Source organism: Canis aureus, chromosome 3 (genome assembly GCF_053574225.1).
Source record: "Canis aureus isolate CA01 chromosome 3, VMU_Caureus_v.1.0, whole genome shotgun sequence".
NCBI lineage: Eukaryota > Metazoa > Chordata > Mammalia > Carnivora > Canidae > Canis > Canis aureus.
The window spans coordinates 53,312,466-53,329,889 of record NC_135613.1 but is presented as its reverse complement, the minus strand read 5'-3'; the positions used below and the strand labels follow the sequence as shown (position 1 = coordinate 53,329,889).

The 17,424-nt window shown below is 43.5% G+C and overlaps 1 protein-coding gene across 1 annotated transcript in view; it reads left to right on the top strand.

Annotated features, from left to right (window-relative positions):
* The window catches only part of DNAH9 (dynein axonemal heavy chain 9), a 331,426-nt gene that overhangs the window by 70,691 nt on the left and 243,311 nt on the right, over positions 1-17,424 (top strand). The window contains exons 18-20 of the mRNA XM_077892621.1: positions 6,574-6,796; positions 7,459-7,625; positions 14,680-15,550. Of these exons, the coding sequence (XP_077748747.1) occupies positions 6,574-6,796; positions 7,459-7,625; positions 14,680-15,550 (1,261 nt within the window). The remainder of the gene's footprint in view (positions 1-6,573; positions 6,797-7,458; positions 7,626-14,679; positions 15,551-17,424) is intronic.

Sequence of the window (17,424 nt, the reverse complement as noted above, 5' to 3'; positions counted from 1 at the left end):
TCCAGGTGTTAAGTCCCACTGGTTGTAAGAACTCACAACATTCAGCCCTTCTGGTTTTCAAAGGCAAACGTTGTGGGGATTCATTTTCCCTGGGTGGGTTCCCTGGTGTGGGAGGTCTGTTTCTCTCCCTCCATTGTGCCCTTGGTTGCCACCCTCCCATGGCTGGTTGGGGAAGTTCATTTAATTTTGACCTTGTCTCCACCCTTCCTACCCTCTTTTCTGTGGCCTCTTCTCTACATTTAGTTGTGGAGTCTATCCTGCCAGTCTTCGGGTGATTTCTGACATGAGGGCCATCTGGTTGTATCATGGAACGAAGTGAGCCTAGGGTCCTCCTCCTCTGCCATCTTCCTGGGAAGTCCTTCCAGTTATATTTTGTTATGAATTTTTAACAATTGCATTGCGGTCAGAGAAGGTGATATATATAATAAGCTTCTGTAATTTATTGAAGTTTGTTTTAAACTGGACAGTATGGTCAACTTTGTAAATGTTCTGTGCACATCTAAAGAGAGTATGTATTCTAGAACTGTTGGGGGAGGAGGAATGTTCTGTGCAGGACTATTTGATCAAACTTGTTAATTATTTTTTTCAAATCTGTATCCTCATTGTCTTCTTTTTCTGCTTAGTTTATTTATTATTGAAATAGCTATATTAAAAATCTTCTACTTTGGCACACCTGGGTGGCTCAGTTAGTGAAGTATCCAACTCTTGATCTCAACTCAGGTCTTAATCTCAGGGTCATGAGTTCAAGCCCTGCATTGGGCTCCACATTGGGCATGGAACCTCCTTAAAATAAAAAGCTTAAAAAAAAAAAACCCTTCCACTTTAATGGTAGATTGTCAATTCACCTTGTAATTCTGTCCCTTTTTGCTTCATATATTTTAAGGTTATGTTAAATGAGCATACAGAGTTTGACTTTTTTATATCTTCCTGACAAATTAGAACTTTCAGCCACACATAAAAATCTTCTTTATTACTAGCTATATTTCTTATATTAAAGTCTGTTTTGTCTTATATTAATATAACTAAACCAATTTCCTTTGTATGATATTAGCTTGGTATCTCTCATTTTATCCTTTGGCTTTTAATCTTTCTGTGCCTTCATATTAGGTAAGATTTTTTAATAATTGGCATAGAACTGAATGTTTTATTCACCTTAATATATCTTTTAATTGGGGAGTTTTGTTCATTAATATATTTTCTGCTACCATTTTATTATATATTTTCTATTCTTTTTTTTTTCCTTCATTTTCTTGCCTCCTTTTGGGTTTAATTTTATGAGGTTTTTATTATTATTATTATTCCAGTTCTTCCCCTTCTGCTAATTTGAATGTTATATGATCTAGATCTACTGTTAGGTCTACTGGTTACCACAGCTGTTTTAATAAGCATCTTTAAATGAATTAGTTGGTTTTGTTACTCTCCTCACAACTAATACAAAGATTTTAGAGTACTTTGATCTCAACTATTCATTCATCAAATTATATTCTTATTCCCAGTAATTTCAGTTGTTTTCTCTTATTTATTTAAACACCACAAATTCCACTTCATTTTATACACTTGGTGTTTATTTAAATTTATTTAAATTTAATTAAATTTACCAACATTTTTGCTCTTTGCTTCTTTCTACTCCCTGAGTTATGTTCATTAGAAGTTCCATCATTTTGAGTCTATGGATGAAACTCTCATTCTTTCTTGCCTGAAAAGGTGTGTATTTTCCCCTTAGTACTTGGGGGGAAATGGTTTTGTAGAAGGGGGAATTCTAGGAAAACAGCTATATTCTGTGAGTTTATTGAAAGCATTGTTCTTCCATGTCCTGGATGCCAGTTTGGCTTCTAAGCAGTCAGCCGTTAGTCTGGGGCTTGGGGGGCTTTTTGTTTTTTGTTTTGGTTTGGTCAAACTCTACCTTTGCTCTGAAGCTGATAAGCTATTTTTGAGATTTTTATTTCCTTTTTGGTAAAGGTATCAAAAAGAAGTATCTTGAGGGTTTCTTTTTTTCTTTTTCTTTATTTTAGATTTTCTTTATTTGAGAGAGATTTAGATCTCTTTAGATTTTCTTTATTTGAAAGAGAGAGAGCATGAGTGGAGTGGGAGGAACAGAGGGAGAGGAGCAGCAGAGGGAGAGGGAGAAGCAGGAACAGGGAGCTCATGGAGTTGTTTTCTAGGATCTGGAGATGATGACCTGAGCTAAAGGCAGATGCCTAAGTGATTGAGTCACCAGGTGCCCTCCTTGAGGGTTTCTTTATATTAATTCCACCTGGAATTTTTTTTAGTTTTCTTGAACTTACATTGTCTTTCAGCAATTCCAAAAAATTCTCAGCCAAGATCTCAGAGATTGCATCTTGCCCATCCTCTCTTCTGAGCTCTTAGTAAGCGTATGTAAGATTTTTTTCACTATCATCCACCTATTTAACAAATTTCTTAGTTTACAACTGTCTACACTGCAGTTTGGATAACTTCTCCATTTTTATCATACAGTGGTCTGATTCCCTCAGCTTTGTTTAAATCTCCTGTTTAATCCATTCATTGGGCTTTAAATTTTAATGTATACATTCCAGTTTTAGACCTATTTGGTTATTTTAGAATTCTGCTTGTTCATTTTTGTATTTTCTTGTTCTTTGCTCAAATATTGAGGCTTCCCTTTTAATCATTTTTTTGAGTTTTAGACAACGTATGTTAGAGGATGATCTTAAGACAACTTCTGATTTGTCAATTTGAAAATATTTTGTTTCTCCTTGCCATAGATTAAAGGTAACATAAAGACCTACCCCAATGATTAGCTTCTTTCTCCTGGAATTGCCCATCAATGTAGCACAGTATGATAGTTTTTGAATTGCTAAAACACATATTAGAGGCTTTTGCTATGGTTCTCTTCGCAAAGTAATGCCATTACAGCCTGTAATTTCCAGTAAGTTTTGCCACTTCTCAGAATCTACCTTCTCCGAGAGCAAAGGAACATGCAGAAACACAGGTTCTGGGTATATTTGGAGAGCCTCTAAAATTCCCTCTATTCCTGACTCAAGCAATGCTGAATTTATATTTGAACTTAAAGTTGGGTCAGGGGCAGTGGCTGTGACCTACTGAGACTGTAAGAGCTTATTTAGGCTTCTGAAGGGGATTCCTAAAGAGAGCGTTTCTGTCTTAACTGATATATTGTGCTCAGAAGGTTCAAGTTATTTTTCCTCATCAGTCTGAATTGAAGTCTGAGAAACTATAGGGAAGGCACTTTTTCCTGCTATATGGGTCACAAACAAGTAAGCAAGACACTTAACAGGAGCCCTTGTTTTTAAAAATATATTAAATATTGCTACTTTATATTCTGAGTATCCAATATTTGAAATCTCTGCAGGTTTAATTTCATGGATTCTGCTGGCTCCTACTCATGGTGACTTTTCCTTGTGCATTTCATGACTTTTGGTTGTAAAAATCATATTCCTTGGAATTTTGTCTGTGGGAATCCTTTGAGGATTGGATTCTAGTCTGCATTCCTCCATTTGTTTCTGCCTGTCATCAAGGGACCCTCCCAACCCCAGACCACTTGCATTTCCACTTGCAGGGGTCCACCTGTGCCCAGGCTAAAGCAGAAAGTTTCCATACTTGCCCTTTCTTTGCAGTGAATTTATTTCTTGTTCTGCCCTTATGGTGTCACAGTTTCACACTTGGCTTCTTAACAGCCTCCTCACTTCATGTAGGCCCCAGGCAGCATCACCAGTTCCCCACATCCGATGAGGCAATCCAAATAGCAGCTCATAGTCTTCAAGGTTCAGTAGAAACCATCATAGAAAGCCTGCTTTAGAGTGCCTGGGTGGCTCAATTGGTTAAGCATCTGCCTTTGGCTCAGGTCATGATCTCAGGGTTCTGGGATTGAGTCCCCACATTGGGCTCCCTACTCCATGGGGAGTCCACTTCTCCCTCTCCCCTTGCTTGTGCGTGCTCTCTCTGTGTGTCAAGTAAGTAAATAAAATTAAAAAAAAAGAAGACTACTTGAACCTTTCTTAGTGCTTGCTTCAGCCTGGTAAGATTCCTTAATTTCATGCCAATTTAGTGACACGTTTTTAAATGTTGTTGAAATATGTTTAAGCATTTTTTTCAAAGATTTTATTTATTTATGAGAGTCACAGAGAAAGAGGCAGAGACATAGGCAGAGGGATAAGCAGGCTCCTCCTCCTGTGGCAGGACTTGATCCCAGGACTCCAGGATCATGCCCTGAGCCAAAGGCAGATGCTTAACCACTGAGCCACCCAGGTGCCCCATGTTTAAGCAGTTTTGTTGTTTCAGCAGAAGGGTTATTTATCCATATTATTGTGTGCATTGTACAGCTAGAAACAAAAGTCTCCAGCTTCTTCTCCAGGTTACTCTGCAGTTAGGCTTTCCCTAGACCATTCCACCAAAACCATTCTCATCAAGAACACCAGTGATGGTCACATGGCCGAATCCTGTAGTGGTCATCATCTTCATCTTACTCGTACCCCTCAGTGGAATTTGGCAGCTGATTATTCCATCTTCCCCAAACAACTTCTCCCTGTGGCTTTCAGGATACCTCGCCTTTGCTGTTTTGCTTCTGTCTCACTGGATCCATCGTCTTGATCTCTGGCTGGGCTCCTCTCCTCTTCTAAATGGCAAGATATTAACATTCCTGATACCTCAATCCTGAACTTTCTCTCTACATTCCTGTTCCAGGTGATATCAGCCCAACATTAAATATGTCTGTGTGCCAATAACTACCCAATTTATATTTTCAGCCTCATCTCTCCAGAGCTCAAGACTTCCATTCAACTGACTGATGGATATCTCCCCTAGGTGTCTGGTATCTGTGAGGTGTCTTACACATAATATATTTAAAACTTTTACCTCTTCTTTCTCCCTCCAAAAAACCCATGGTTTTCCCCATATCCTTATATGGATGGCATCATCATTGACCCCATCATCAGGAGCTGTTAAGGATTTCTCTCGTCCCCTCACTTCTCTCCTCCAATCCATCAGCAGGCCTTGTAGTGTCTCCTTGTGAAATTATCTTAAACCTGACCACTCCTCATGTCCACCTTCCAGGCCAAAGTCAACATCATCATCTTTTGTCACTCAGATCACCATTAGAGTCCCTAAATGCCCTCCTGGCTTCCATTCTTATCTCTCCACTTCCAATGCCACCATCATCATCACCTCCTCAAGCTACAGAGCTTTTGAAAATATAAGTTAAATCATGCCATTCTCCTATTCAGAATGTTATGTTTAGAACACAACCTGAACTCATTACCCTGGGAACAAGACCTTGCAGTGTCTGGCCGGTGTTGATTCTCTCATCTCCCTTCTCTCTATGCTTCCTCCTGTTCCTCATATGCTTCTGCCCTCTGACCTTTCCCCTGTCCCTCAAACACATCAGACGGAACTTAGGTTCTACTCATCCTGTGCTTTCTGCCTCAACAGCTCTTCTCCCATTTCTTTCTTTGGCTCATTCCTTCCCATAATTTCTACTTCTGTTCAAATATCACCTCAGTAGAAAGGCCTTCACTGACCACTGCAAGAAAATAGGACTTTCCATAGTCTCTGTCCCCTTACAGCATTCAACACCAGGTGAAACTACACAATTGATTTCATCGATTTGTTTCAATTTGTTTCCTATTTATTTTTCCCATTAGAATGTACACTTGATAAGGGCAGAGCCTTTATTTCTCTCATTTTGCATTCTATCTTCAGCACCTGGAAGCATGGTTGGGCTCAAATACTTGTTATGTTAATATAGCTATTTTATGTAATAGATGCTCAATAAATATTTCTGAAATAAAGACTGAATGTCACTTTATGCCCACGATAACCAGTGAGACAGAAATGATTTTACCAATCATATAGGTGAGGAGACTGAGATGCAGAGGTGCTAAATGAGTTGGCCATCTAATAAGTGTCCAAATTAAACCCAAGTGTGGTATGACTTTAGAGGCCATATTTTTTTATTTTCAATTTTTTTTCTTTTAAGATTTTATGTATTTATGGGAGAGAGGGAGAGAGCGAGAGAGAGGATGAGCAGAGGGAGAGGGAGAAGCAGATGCTCATTGAGTGGGGATCCTTCTGTAGGCCTGATCCCAGGACCCTGGGATCATGACCTGAGCCAAAGGCAGACACTTAACCAACTGACCCACCAAGGTGCCCTAAAAGTTCACTTTGAAATACTGTCAGACTTAGCAAAAGAAGTTGCAAAAATAGTTCAGAGTTCACTTATACCTTCACTGAGCTTTCCCAGTAATACCATCTTGTATAACCGTAAAGCAGTTATCAAAACCGGAAAGTTAATATTGGTGGACAACTAGTAACTGATGAACAGACCTTACTCACATTTTGCCTATTGTCCCAGTAACACATCCCATCTCCTGAGTCTCCTCCAGCACAGGGGTCCTCGTCTCTGTCTTTGTAACTGGCCATTCTGAAGAGGACCATATTCTCACCATCAGGGGCTCGGCTACACAGAGTGCTGGACACATGGGAAGTTTTCCACAGTAATAGCTGTTATTATTAGGGAAATAAATCTTCCTTTTGAGCAGTGGAAGGGAAAATGCTTCTTCACATTCTGTTTGTTCTGCTTAGCCTGGCTGACCTTGAAGTGTTTATAAAAAACAGCGAGAGCGGCATGCTCAAGAAAGTTGAAAAAGGAGATTTCGAAGGACTGGTTGAGGTTATGGGACACCTTATGGCCCTGAAAGAAAGGCAGAGCAGCACTGATGAGATGTTTGAACCCTTAAAGCAGACTATTGAATTGTTGAAGACCTACGAACAAGAATTGCCAGAAATGGTGTTTAAGCAACTGGAGGTCAGTACGAAGTTTGTTTTCTGAATAAAAGAAATGGAGGGAAAGTTTCTGGGTTGGGTGAGGTGAGGTGAGGTAAATGAGAAACAGGACTTGGTGAGGCCCCAAGGCTCGTGTTTTTAAACTCTCTGTGTGACAGATATGTGCCCTCTGGTACATTCTGGAAACTCTGTAAACATGAAGCAGTCCGATGCCAGAGGTAGATGGGACAATTGATGTGGATGAAGTGTTTTGGGTTTAATTGCCTTTAGGGATGAGCCAAGTTTTTTATTCAGAGAAAAAAAAAAGCAAGTCTGAGAGATATTAAGATGGACTAAGGAGATGTGAGGCATAAAAGAAAATAATCAAGTGCTCTGAGAAAATAGAAGGGCACAGGTTACCAGGTTCAAGGTGGAGGGCAGGAAGAACATGGTGGATTCAGAAGGAGGTGATAGGCAGGCCCGCAGGCGACTAGGGAGACAGGTCAGGGGAGGGGAGCTGCAGGAAATAGGCACACAGTGCCATGACATCACATCTGGTACCCGAATGTCATGTCTACTTCAGTGCCATGATATGACATCATGGCCTTGTGGTAGACATGAAAACATCTGGGTACCATCCAGCCTCAGGTCTGCGGGGAGAGAGAGCACGGTGTGGATCTAACCACAGGGAGGTCTTCATCATAGGAGCTGCCTGAGAAGTGGAGCAACGTGAAAAAGGTGGCAGTCACCGTGAGACAGCAGGTGGCCCCACTGCAGGCAAATGAAGTGGCCGTCCTCCGCCAGAGGTGCTCAGCCTTTGACATCGAACAACAGCAGTTCCGGGAGCAGTTCTGCAGGGAAGCCCCCTTCAGGTATGGGCCTACGTTGCTGGCGCTGCTTCCTTTCTTTTAAACATGGCGACGCTTGGCTTTATAGAGGGTCTTTCAATTGAATTATTGAGTTCTTTTAGCAGATAAAGACTAGCTAAGTCTTCCCTCCCATTTGAGTCTGTTGGTTAGCACCTGGTGCTGACGTGGACAGAATCCCATCCTGGCCTCTACAAGATGACACCTTGCCTTAGAAACAGAAGTCTGGAAGCTCTGTGTCTTCAAGTTTATAAAGGGGCTGTGTGTGATCAAATCACAAGGTTTTTTACAAAGTTGTTCATATTCTAAATTCTCACAGACCTGTGTTCCTTTGGTTTTAAAAAAGTGCCTGGTAGAATTTGGAAATAGTTTTGATAGGCACTTTGGAAGCCTGAGGGAAGGATTCGAGGTGATGGATTTCTTTCTCATAGTAATGCTCCCCACTTGTGATAAGGGTTGGTCTTTTTTTTTTTTTAAGATTTTATTTATTTATTCATGAGAGACACAGAGAGAGAGAGGCAGAGACACAAGCAGAAGGAGAAGCAGGCTCCCTGCAGGGAGCCTGATGCGGGACTCAAACCCAGGACCCCAGGATCACACCCTGAGCCGAAGGTAGATACTCAACTACTGAGCCACCCAGGCATCCCGGGGGATCGGTCTTTACTTAAAATAACTATAGGACCAGGCAGCACCATTCACGTGTCCCCGTTGCACACACACATGAGTTTAGCTCAAATCCTTCCTTGGAGAAGTGTACTGGGGTCTGCACATAATCCACTGCTCAGGACCAGGGGCTCCAACCAGAACAAGCTGGTTCTCAGGGTCCCATGTCTGCTGATGTGCCAGCTGAGATGGGTACTCTCCCTCACTCCAGTTCCATGGCTGGCTTTCTGCTTCCCTAGCTGAGCTTCCTGCTGGGTCTTCCTCAACAGTTTAAAACAGACAAGCTTAGAAAACTCCGAAATGGAAAACACCCTACGTAATTGTTTATTTTAATTGTAATATTTTAATTGTTAAGGGTACTTACCCATAAAAAATAGTACTACATGGGGAAACAACACGTCAGAGCAACAAATAAAGCTGAAAACCAATGTCGTGCCTTAGTTCCCTCATCTGTAAAATGAGGTTAATAACAGTATCCATCTCGTAAGGTTGTTGATAGAATTAAAGAAATAATTTTTTGCAAGTGTCTACTGTAGTATCTAACTAGGATGCCCACCCACCCCACTTTCCCCTTGGCTATTCTGGTTTTAGCCCTGAAAGTCACACTTTCAGGGAAGCCCCTGTTTCAGGCAAATTGAAACGTTGGTCACCCATCATGGCACATAGGAAGGACCTACCTGTTCTTATTAGTCACTCACCAAACATTTATTCAGCAGCTCCTATCTCCCAATTACTGTACTTGGGGCTTGAGAGAACAACAGGAGTGGGTTAAGAGGCAGGGAAGGGCAGATGGGTAAGCTCTGTGTAAGGTGGAAGTGTGTGTATCACATGAGACACCAAAGCAGTGGGCTCCATGTTGGCTGCACATGAAGATCACCTGGGGTGCTTCTAAAATTTTCAACACCCAGCCTAACTAACTAACTAAAGACTAACTAAATCAGATTCTCTGGGGACAAGACCTGGCAGTAGTAGTTCGTAAAGCTCCTCAGGTGATTCCAGTGGGCAGCCAAGTTTGAGACTTGCTGCCCAAGGGGGAAGTAACTGGTTCTCTTTCAAGCAATCAAGCCAGGGCATGTAATTCCAAATGAGTCTGTATCCCTTTAGAATAATTGCCTTTGGAGCTATGCCCTTGTTCCAAGGAAATATCTATTGCTCTAGACATTGGCTTAACTCCTTTTGGGACTGTTCTTTTTTTTTGACTCTCCTTTGGACATGCAATTGAATTTTTAGAAATTCAACACCAATCATGCAGAGCCAAAGCTGGGGAGGAAGGTGGGTTATCAAGCTGAGTAATACTGCCTAGTGTTAAACATCACACCAACGGCAACAGCCATGAAAGCAATGACATTAATATCTTTGCGTCAACTGTCCCTTAAAATTTTTTTCCAAAAAAGGAACACCAGAGATACTGGGGGAAATATTTTCCTGAAGGGATTTCTGATAACTACTTGACAGCAAATGACACGCATTCACTGGTGTGATTTTGTGTCTGTTGGAAACATGATGTCCCTCCTTCATAGTTATACCCTGTATGTGTATTGATCAGCTGGTGGTGTTTTTTGAATGTGCTAGCTGGTTGTTTTTACTTTCTTAGCACTTGTATCTGCTGCCTGGGAGGATATTGCTTCTCTTAGCTGGGTTTTCCAAATTCGCATCTGTTAATTTGACATGCAGATGAATCTTTGCAAGAGAATACTTTGAAAAGAACTGCTCACAGCAGCGTGGAAAGCCAAACATCACTTCAATTGTGATGTGTTTCTCTTCTTGTCAAGAAAACATCAGGGCTACAGCGGAATTGGGTATTGAGTGCTGAAGGGAACCTTAGTGGGAATCAACTCATTCCTTGTTTTGTTTCTTAGTTTGGTGTATATGGATATGTATGCTTGACATTTTAAGGCACTGTGTGTGTAGCAAAGGATTTTAATCCTGGTTCCTTTTAGATCCTTTGTGAATTTCTAAAATGCAGACCCTGGCACATTCCTCTGTGAGTGCAAATTTCCGTTCCTGATTATAATGTGGGTAAAGCTCACGTTGATCTTGTCTTTGAGGAGGGAAAGGAAAGTGAGTGTCTCATTAGGCTCTTGCAGCCTGTCAGGTGCTGGGTGATGTCCCCTTGCTTGGGTTGAGGTTCTTCATGTTCAAGAGTTATCTCTTTCAGAGTTCTTAATTCTGAGCTGTATCAGCATATTCCTAGCTGAGCTCCTCACTTCACAGTAATTGGCTAAATTGTCACACTCAAGATTTTCTGGACCTTCCAGAACTCTTAAAGTTGGAGAGGAATTCTCCCCTTTGGATGAAAGGAATGCTCCAGGCTCCTAGTGGCATTCTCTGGCTCAGTGTTCCTGACCTTGAATGCAGTCTTCCTGACCTTAAGAAATGATGCCATGACATCCAGTCATTTTCCCCACATCAAGACCAAGGTTACCCAGGGGTCTCTTAGCCAAAGCACTTGATGTCAGTGAGCTCCAGCTCAGTGAAGACCATCAGTGTATTCAGCTGGCTGGCAACCAGAACCTGTGAATAGTTGACAGAGCTTTCATGAAGACACCTTCCATTTGGGTACTATCTTAGTGACAGCTAGAGAAAGCAAGGCTTTCCAGGTAGCCCAGTGCAGCAGACATGAGGAAAGACAAACCTCTGTCTCCCTTGAGCAGTACGTGTTGTCTCTTCAGCAGCCAGAGTAAAGGACATTATGAGTCCCCAAATCTCCCATGGACATATCGGTGCCCTAAAACACATCATTAGTTCAGCTTGACCCTGTTCTTCCAGTCAATCTGACTCCTTCACTTGATTCAGGCTTCCAATGGAGTCACCGAAAAATGATGTTAAGCATTAGGATATTAAGATAATACGTATTCCCTGAAGTCAGGAATGATTTCAAACATGAGTACTCAGATGAGGTCATTGGGTGGCCAATTGGAAGGTCCCCTGAGGAGGCAGTTCAAACCTGTAGGAGATGGTGCTTGAGCCAATGGGAAAATGCAAATTAGCCATTTGGAAAAAGACGAGTGGGAGGGGAGGGTATTCTGGGCAAACGAAACAAAATAGCCAAAGGCACAGAAGAGTGAGGATGTAAGAAACAGTTGAACAGCAGAATGTGTTGTGCCTGCTGGGATGCAGGACTAACATGGGAGTGAGAATGGAGTGGGTCACGCCTCCAGGTCTTGGCCATGATCAGCCACTGAGGAGCCTAAGCATGAGGACAATGTAGTGTAAACACCACTGTCCTGTGGCTGCGAAGAACTGGATGGAGCAAGACCCACTCAAGGCCAGGTGCCCCATGGGGAGATGGCAGCAGCCTGGGCGAGAAGCAGTAGCCCTGGACTACAGGCAGTGGCTATGACAATGGAGAGAGAATGGATCTGGGAGAGATTTAGGAGGGGAGTTGGCAGGATTGATTGAATGTGAGAGGTGAGCAGGTCGGGTCTAAGTCAGTCATTTTTCCGAGATCACACGCATGGGTACCATATTTCCATTTCTCTCAGTTATATTCATCCAGACTTGCCTGACGTTTCTCTTTTAGATTAAAATACTTTTGCATTATTATTTCAATTTTAAAGACTTACTACACCCCCTTCCCTCCTATTGCTTTCTTGTTCTTCTGTACTATTCCCCTAGGGTTTGGAGAACTGCTTCCAGTTTATTAGGCACATTAATCAGGTCTGTGCATATCCTGACAAGGTGCACTAGAGTTTTAAAATGGGAAGAGGGTTACCTGCCCTTATGCCTAGGGATTCTTTTCACCTCTTAGGCCAAATTAACTTTTATGTGTGCTCAGCTCCAGGAAATGAAGGTCCACAAATTTGAACTATAAACAAAAATTATGCCACAAGGTAGATGAAGTTTCCAATAGGTTTGACAAATGGTCACCTCTTCCAGATATTTGAGGAACCTGTATTGATTTAAGGATGTTCACATGTGCTAAGGAAAGAATGGTGGGAAAGACCACTTATTTTCTTCTGCGTACACTCCAAACGCTCTAAGAGCTCACATCTTACCCATAAGTTATCCCTGAATTATCCCCCATTAATGAATTAAACAGAATGTGGGCTTTTAGAGTTTGTCTGGTAGATCTTGTACAGCAAGGGGTGAAATTCACTTTCCAAGTCACTCCAGTCTGGATAAAAAGTAGAACCTACATACCCTGACAATTAGTCTTTGGAAATGAAGAATAAATAGAAGGACTACTTGTGCATGTACACACACAAGCTTTCCTTCTGGACCACTTGCCATGGAGATATTATATTTCTTTCCTTCTGGTTCTTTTTCCATTGTTCTCATAGAGGAGAAAGCTCCTTGCCTATAGAGACAAAGGATCCTCTTCAGCTCCGAGGACTTCACCCTTCTGTTCTATTCTGGAACACTTGGGAGTGAGAGAACAGAGAAGATGTGCCATGATGTTCAGTCTTGTTCTCCTAAGATATAAATGCACAACCATAGCACACAAGCCAAAAACTATTTAGATGAAACAAGCAGAATCAAACATAGCAAGCATCAAAGTTAATCTGACACTAATTTAATGGTATGCATAACTGTTATTGTGTTGCATGGTAATTAGGCTTAAGTGGCGAGCAGTTCAGGTAAATGACTTTAATTAGGATTACTTTCCATCCGTCAAGTCAAATATTTCTAAAGACAACTGAGAGAAGAGGCAGTTCAAGAAAAGGACTTTGTATTCCTCCTCCCGTCCAAATCCCTCTACCCAACCAACATACACATCCATACATATACACACATGTGGGCGCGCACACACTTGTCATAGACTGGAGGACATGACCAATGCTCAAGGCACTCACTTCCTCTCAGCTTTCCCCTTAATTATGAACCCCATGATGTACTATTCTGATTTTATTTTTTTAATTAATTAATTTGAGAGAGTATGGGCAGGAGGGGTAGAGGGGGAGGGAGAGAGACTCTCAAGCAAGACTCCATGCTGAGTGTGGAGCCTGTCCCAGGGCTCGATCTCATGACTCTGAGATCACAGTCTGAGCCAAAACGAAGAGTCAGATCCTTAACTGACTGTACCACCCAGGCACTCCTGCCCTGTTCTGATTTTAGAGGAACACGGTATTCACCCTGAAGTCGTGATGCCCCAACATCTAGTCCTCCAAGCACACAGAAAGAAGATTGCTGATGGGGAGAAGGGAGTTTAGGAGAAGAAAATGAGAGGTTCCTTGAATACATCGATTCTGCATACTCCTGGCCAAAGAAGTGTTATCTGCCCACGTGGATTCCTTTGCATGTTGAGTTCTTTATTCTTTTTTTAATTTTTAAGTAATCTCTCTACTGAGCATGGGGCTCAAGCTCTTGACCCCCGAGATAAGAGTCTCATGCTCTATAGACTAAGCTAGCCAGGAGAGCTCCTCCTGTTGGAGGAGAAGCTATGCCAGGCCCTCAGGTCTGGAGGTAGCACCATAAAGTGGGTAAGGGTCAGGGGCAGTGGGTACATGCCATGAGCACTGGAGACAAGAGGGTGAAGAAGTGTGAGCAAGAACCATAAAGCTATATACAGTGCCTAGAGCAGTCGGGTCCAGAATGAGAGGCCCCCAGGAGGTGGAGGGGTGACTTAAGAAGATGAAGAGCCTGACTTGAGGGACTAGGTAAGGGCCTTGTGCTTGATCTTGGAGGTTCCCTACCCATGGTTCCCAAACTGGAAAGTGCTGTTGCTGGAAGGTCATGGAGGCCACCAGCACAGCATGAGCTTCACCACAGTCAAGGACACCAACCTGGCACATTGAAACCACCCAAAGAGCTTGAAGAAAATGTCTTTGCCTGGGTCTCACCTCTGAAGAGTCTGATTTAATTGGACTGGGGAGCAGCCTGGGCATAGAGATTGTTCAGAGCTTCCAGGCCATTCTCCTATGCCACCCAGACTGAGAACTGGTGCCCCAGAGGGAGTAATGCCAGATCAGGTTGAGGGCTGGGCTTCTAAGTGCCAGCTATCTCACTTAGAGACCACCTACAACTTGTAGCTTCTGGCCAGAGCTGTGACTTTATAGCACTGACAGGAACATGACAGTGCTCTCTTGTGTCAGGCACTCTAGAGGCCAACAAGTGGAAGCAGAGTCTAAAAGAATCTCAGACAGATGGGTGGTCCCCTCTACACTTGGATGAGGGGTGCAGGGGGTGGTGGAAAATGAAAGAAGTCCTTTTACCTTCTCAGATGTGAAGAAAAGGTCCAAGAGTGTTGCTCCCCTGGAATTGCCTTTTCTCCAGCTGGCTCTGCTCACCCCACTCCAACCTGCCCTAAGTGCCTTTTCTTCCAAGGCTTTGCTGACAACTACTGCCTGTGCTAAAACACTAAGCATTTAAAGATTTGAACTGGTGTTACTTTGGTGATTCCCGGACATGAGCCCCTGGGTGCCGTACTCACAAAGGAACACATTGTGTTTTGTAGGTTTGATAGCATTGACCCTCATCAAGTTCTGGATGCCAGGCACACAGAGATCCAGCAGCTGGAATCTACCATGGCCTCCATTTCTGAGGTTGCCAGCTTGTTTGAGGTCAACGTTCCCGACTACAAGCAGCTGAAGCAGTGCAGGAAGGAGGTGTGCCAGCTGAAGGAGCTCTGGGACACCATTGGGATGGTGACCTCCAGCATCCGAGCCTGGGAGACCACCCTGTGGAAGGAGGTCAACGTAGAGGTCCTGGACGGGGAGTGTAAACGGTTTGCCAGGCACATTCGGAACCTGGACAAGGAGGTCAGGGCCTGGGACGCATTCACGGGCCTGGAGAGCATGGTGTTGAATACCCTGACCTCCCTGAGGGCGGTCGCCGAGCTGCAGAACCCAGCTGTCCGGGAGCGGCACTGGAGGCAGCTGATGCGGGCCACGGGTGTGAGCTTCACCATGGGCGAGGGTGCCACCCTGGCACACCTCCTACAGCTCCGGCTGCACCACTTTGAGGACGAGGTCCGGGACATTGTGGACAAAGCCATGAAAGAGATGGCCATGGAGAAGACCCTGAAGGAGCTGCAGACCACCTGGGCTGGCATGGAATTCCAGTATGAGCCCCACCCGCGGACCGGCGTCCCCCAGCTGCAGTCGGACGAGGACCTCATCGAGGTTCTGGAGGATAACCAAGGGCAGCTACAGAACCTAATGATGTCCAAGCACATTGCCTTCTTCTTGGAGGAAGTGTCCAGCTGGCAGAAGCAGCTGTCCACGGCTCATGCCGTCATCTCCACCTGGTTCGACGTGCAGCGCACATGGTCGCATCTGGAGAGTATATTCATCGGCTCCGAAGATATCCGGGCTCAGCTGCCCCAGGTACCTGCCCAGGAGATCCTGCTCTCTCTGTCCCCTTAGGCGAGTCGAGGGAGCAGCTCCCAGATCCCACGTCCTCTAGACCTTTCCTCACCAGCTTGCCATTGGCTTCACTCAGAGGCACCTCCCATGACCATGGGCCTGCCAGGCCACCAAAAGTCAGGTGGAGGGAACTGGAGAAGGTGAAATGCTCACCAGTTTGCCGTGGACGGGTTGGGGAAAAAGGAGAACCTGGTTTTTTGGTTGGTTTGGTTTTGGGTTTTTTTTTAAGATTTTATTTATTTTATTAAGATTTTATTTATTTATTTATTTATGAGAGACACACAGAGAGAGGCAGAGACACAGGTAGAGGGATAAGCAGGCTCCCTGCGGGGAGCCTGATGTGGGGCTCGATCCCAGGACCCCAGGATCATGCCCTGAGCCAAAGGCAGATGCTCAGCCACTGAGCCACCCAGGTGCCCCAAGGTCTTGTTTTCAATGCTTTCAAAAGAAAGGAAGCAGGAACTGCTGGCTACCGCAGTTTGGGATAAGCTGCTCCTGAGTTGGTCCCCAGATAATTAGAATGCAGCCAGTGGCTGGAAGAGAGCCTTGTTTCCGGGCAAAGGCAGGTTCCTTCTCTGCAGGGAGCCACTCTGTACACTTCTGGCCTGTGCCACATGCTCAACACCAGTCTCTGCTCAATCCTAACCAATGAATTTCTCGAAAATATGCATTCTTCTCATTACTACCTTCCCTGTGGTTGATTGCCCCTTCTAATTGGTCCTGATTAATGTGCCATTAGCTTACCCACCTCTTGGTGGACTCTAATTCATTAAAGAATTTTTTTCTTTTTATTTTATCATACTTTTTTATTTTGCAGACATTTTTCTAGTCTCCCTTGGGCACATTGAGTTCTCTGCTTCCAAATTAGTTTGCTTCCAAAATGTCACACGTCATTCAGGCCCCACTTAAAAGTTAAAGCGCATTCCATCAAAACGTTATTTTTCTAGCTCATCCCACAAAAGCGTATTTCATGCCCTAATGCAGATTACTGGTTATACATCTGCATTAGGGATGAAAAATAGCCGGAAACAATTTTGATAGAGATGTTGTCATTAGGCCAAATTGAACAAGCTCAATTTTTTTTTTTTTTTAGATTTTATTTATTTATTCATGAGAGACACACAGAGAGAGGCAGAGACACAGACAGAGGGAGAAGCAGGCTCCCTGCAGGGAGCCCAATATGGGACTTGATCCCAGGACTCTGGGATCACAACCAGAGCCGAAGACAGATGCTCAACCACTGAGCCACCCAGGCACCCTAAACAAGCCAGATTTTATTTCTCTCCAGCACTAGTGATTGAAGAAGAGCAGGTTTAATTAGGAGGTGAGGGCAGAAGAGGAGACTCTAAAGGAGGCTTTTGAGAACTTTCAGCCACACATCAGAAGGAATCGGTATCATTAACTTCTCAACAGTTGTGCAGGTTGGCGTATGAAATATGGGGATGCGTTTATTTATCCTTGTATTAACAGTACAATAACAGAGGCAATTTAAAAATGTAATAAAATCGGTCATAATCTTACACCCTAACTAGTAACTATTTTCACTCAATGTGAATGTCTCCCAATTTGGCCTCACATATATATGCATTTTTACATAATTGCTCTCTGTGTAATTATTATTTTCTTTCCAGCTCTTCTCATTGGAGCATTTATGTTCCATATTTCCAACACATCTATAACCTTGATACTTTCTCATCTTTCCCTGGGATGAAATACCTCATTGAGTAATCATAATTTACCCTGCTGTCCTATTTTTAAATCTTCTTGGGAGAGGGACATCGATTGCAGAGGTTTATAGCAGACTGGGGCAGGGTGGTGGAGGCTTGTAGCTGTGG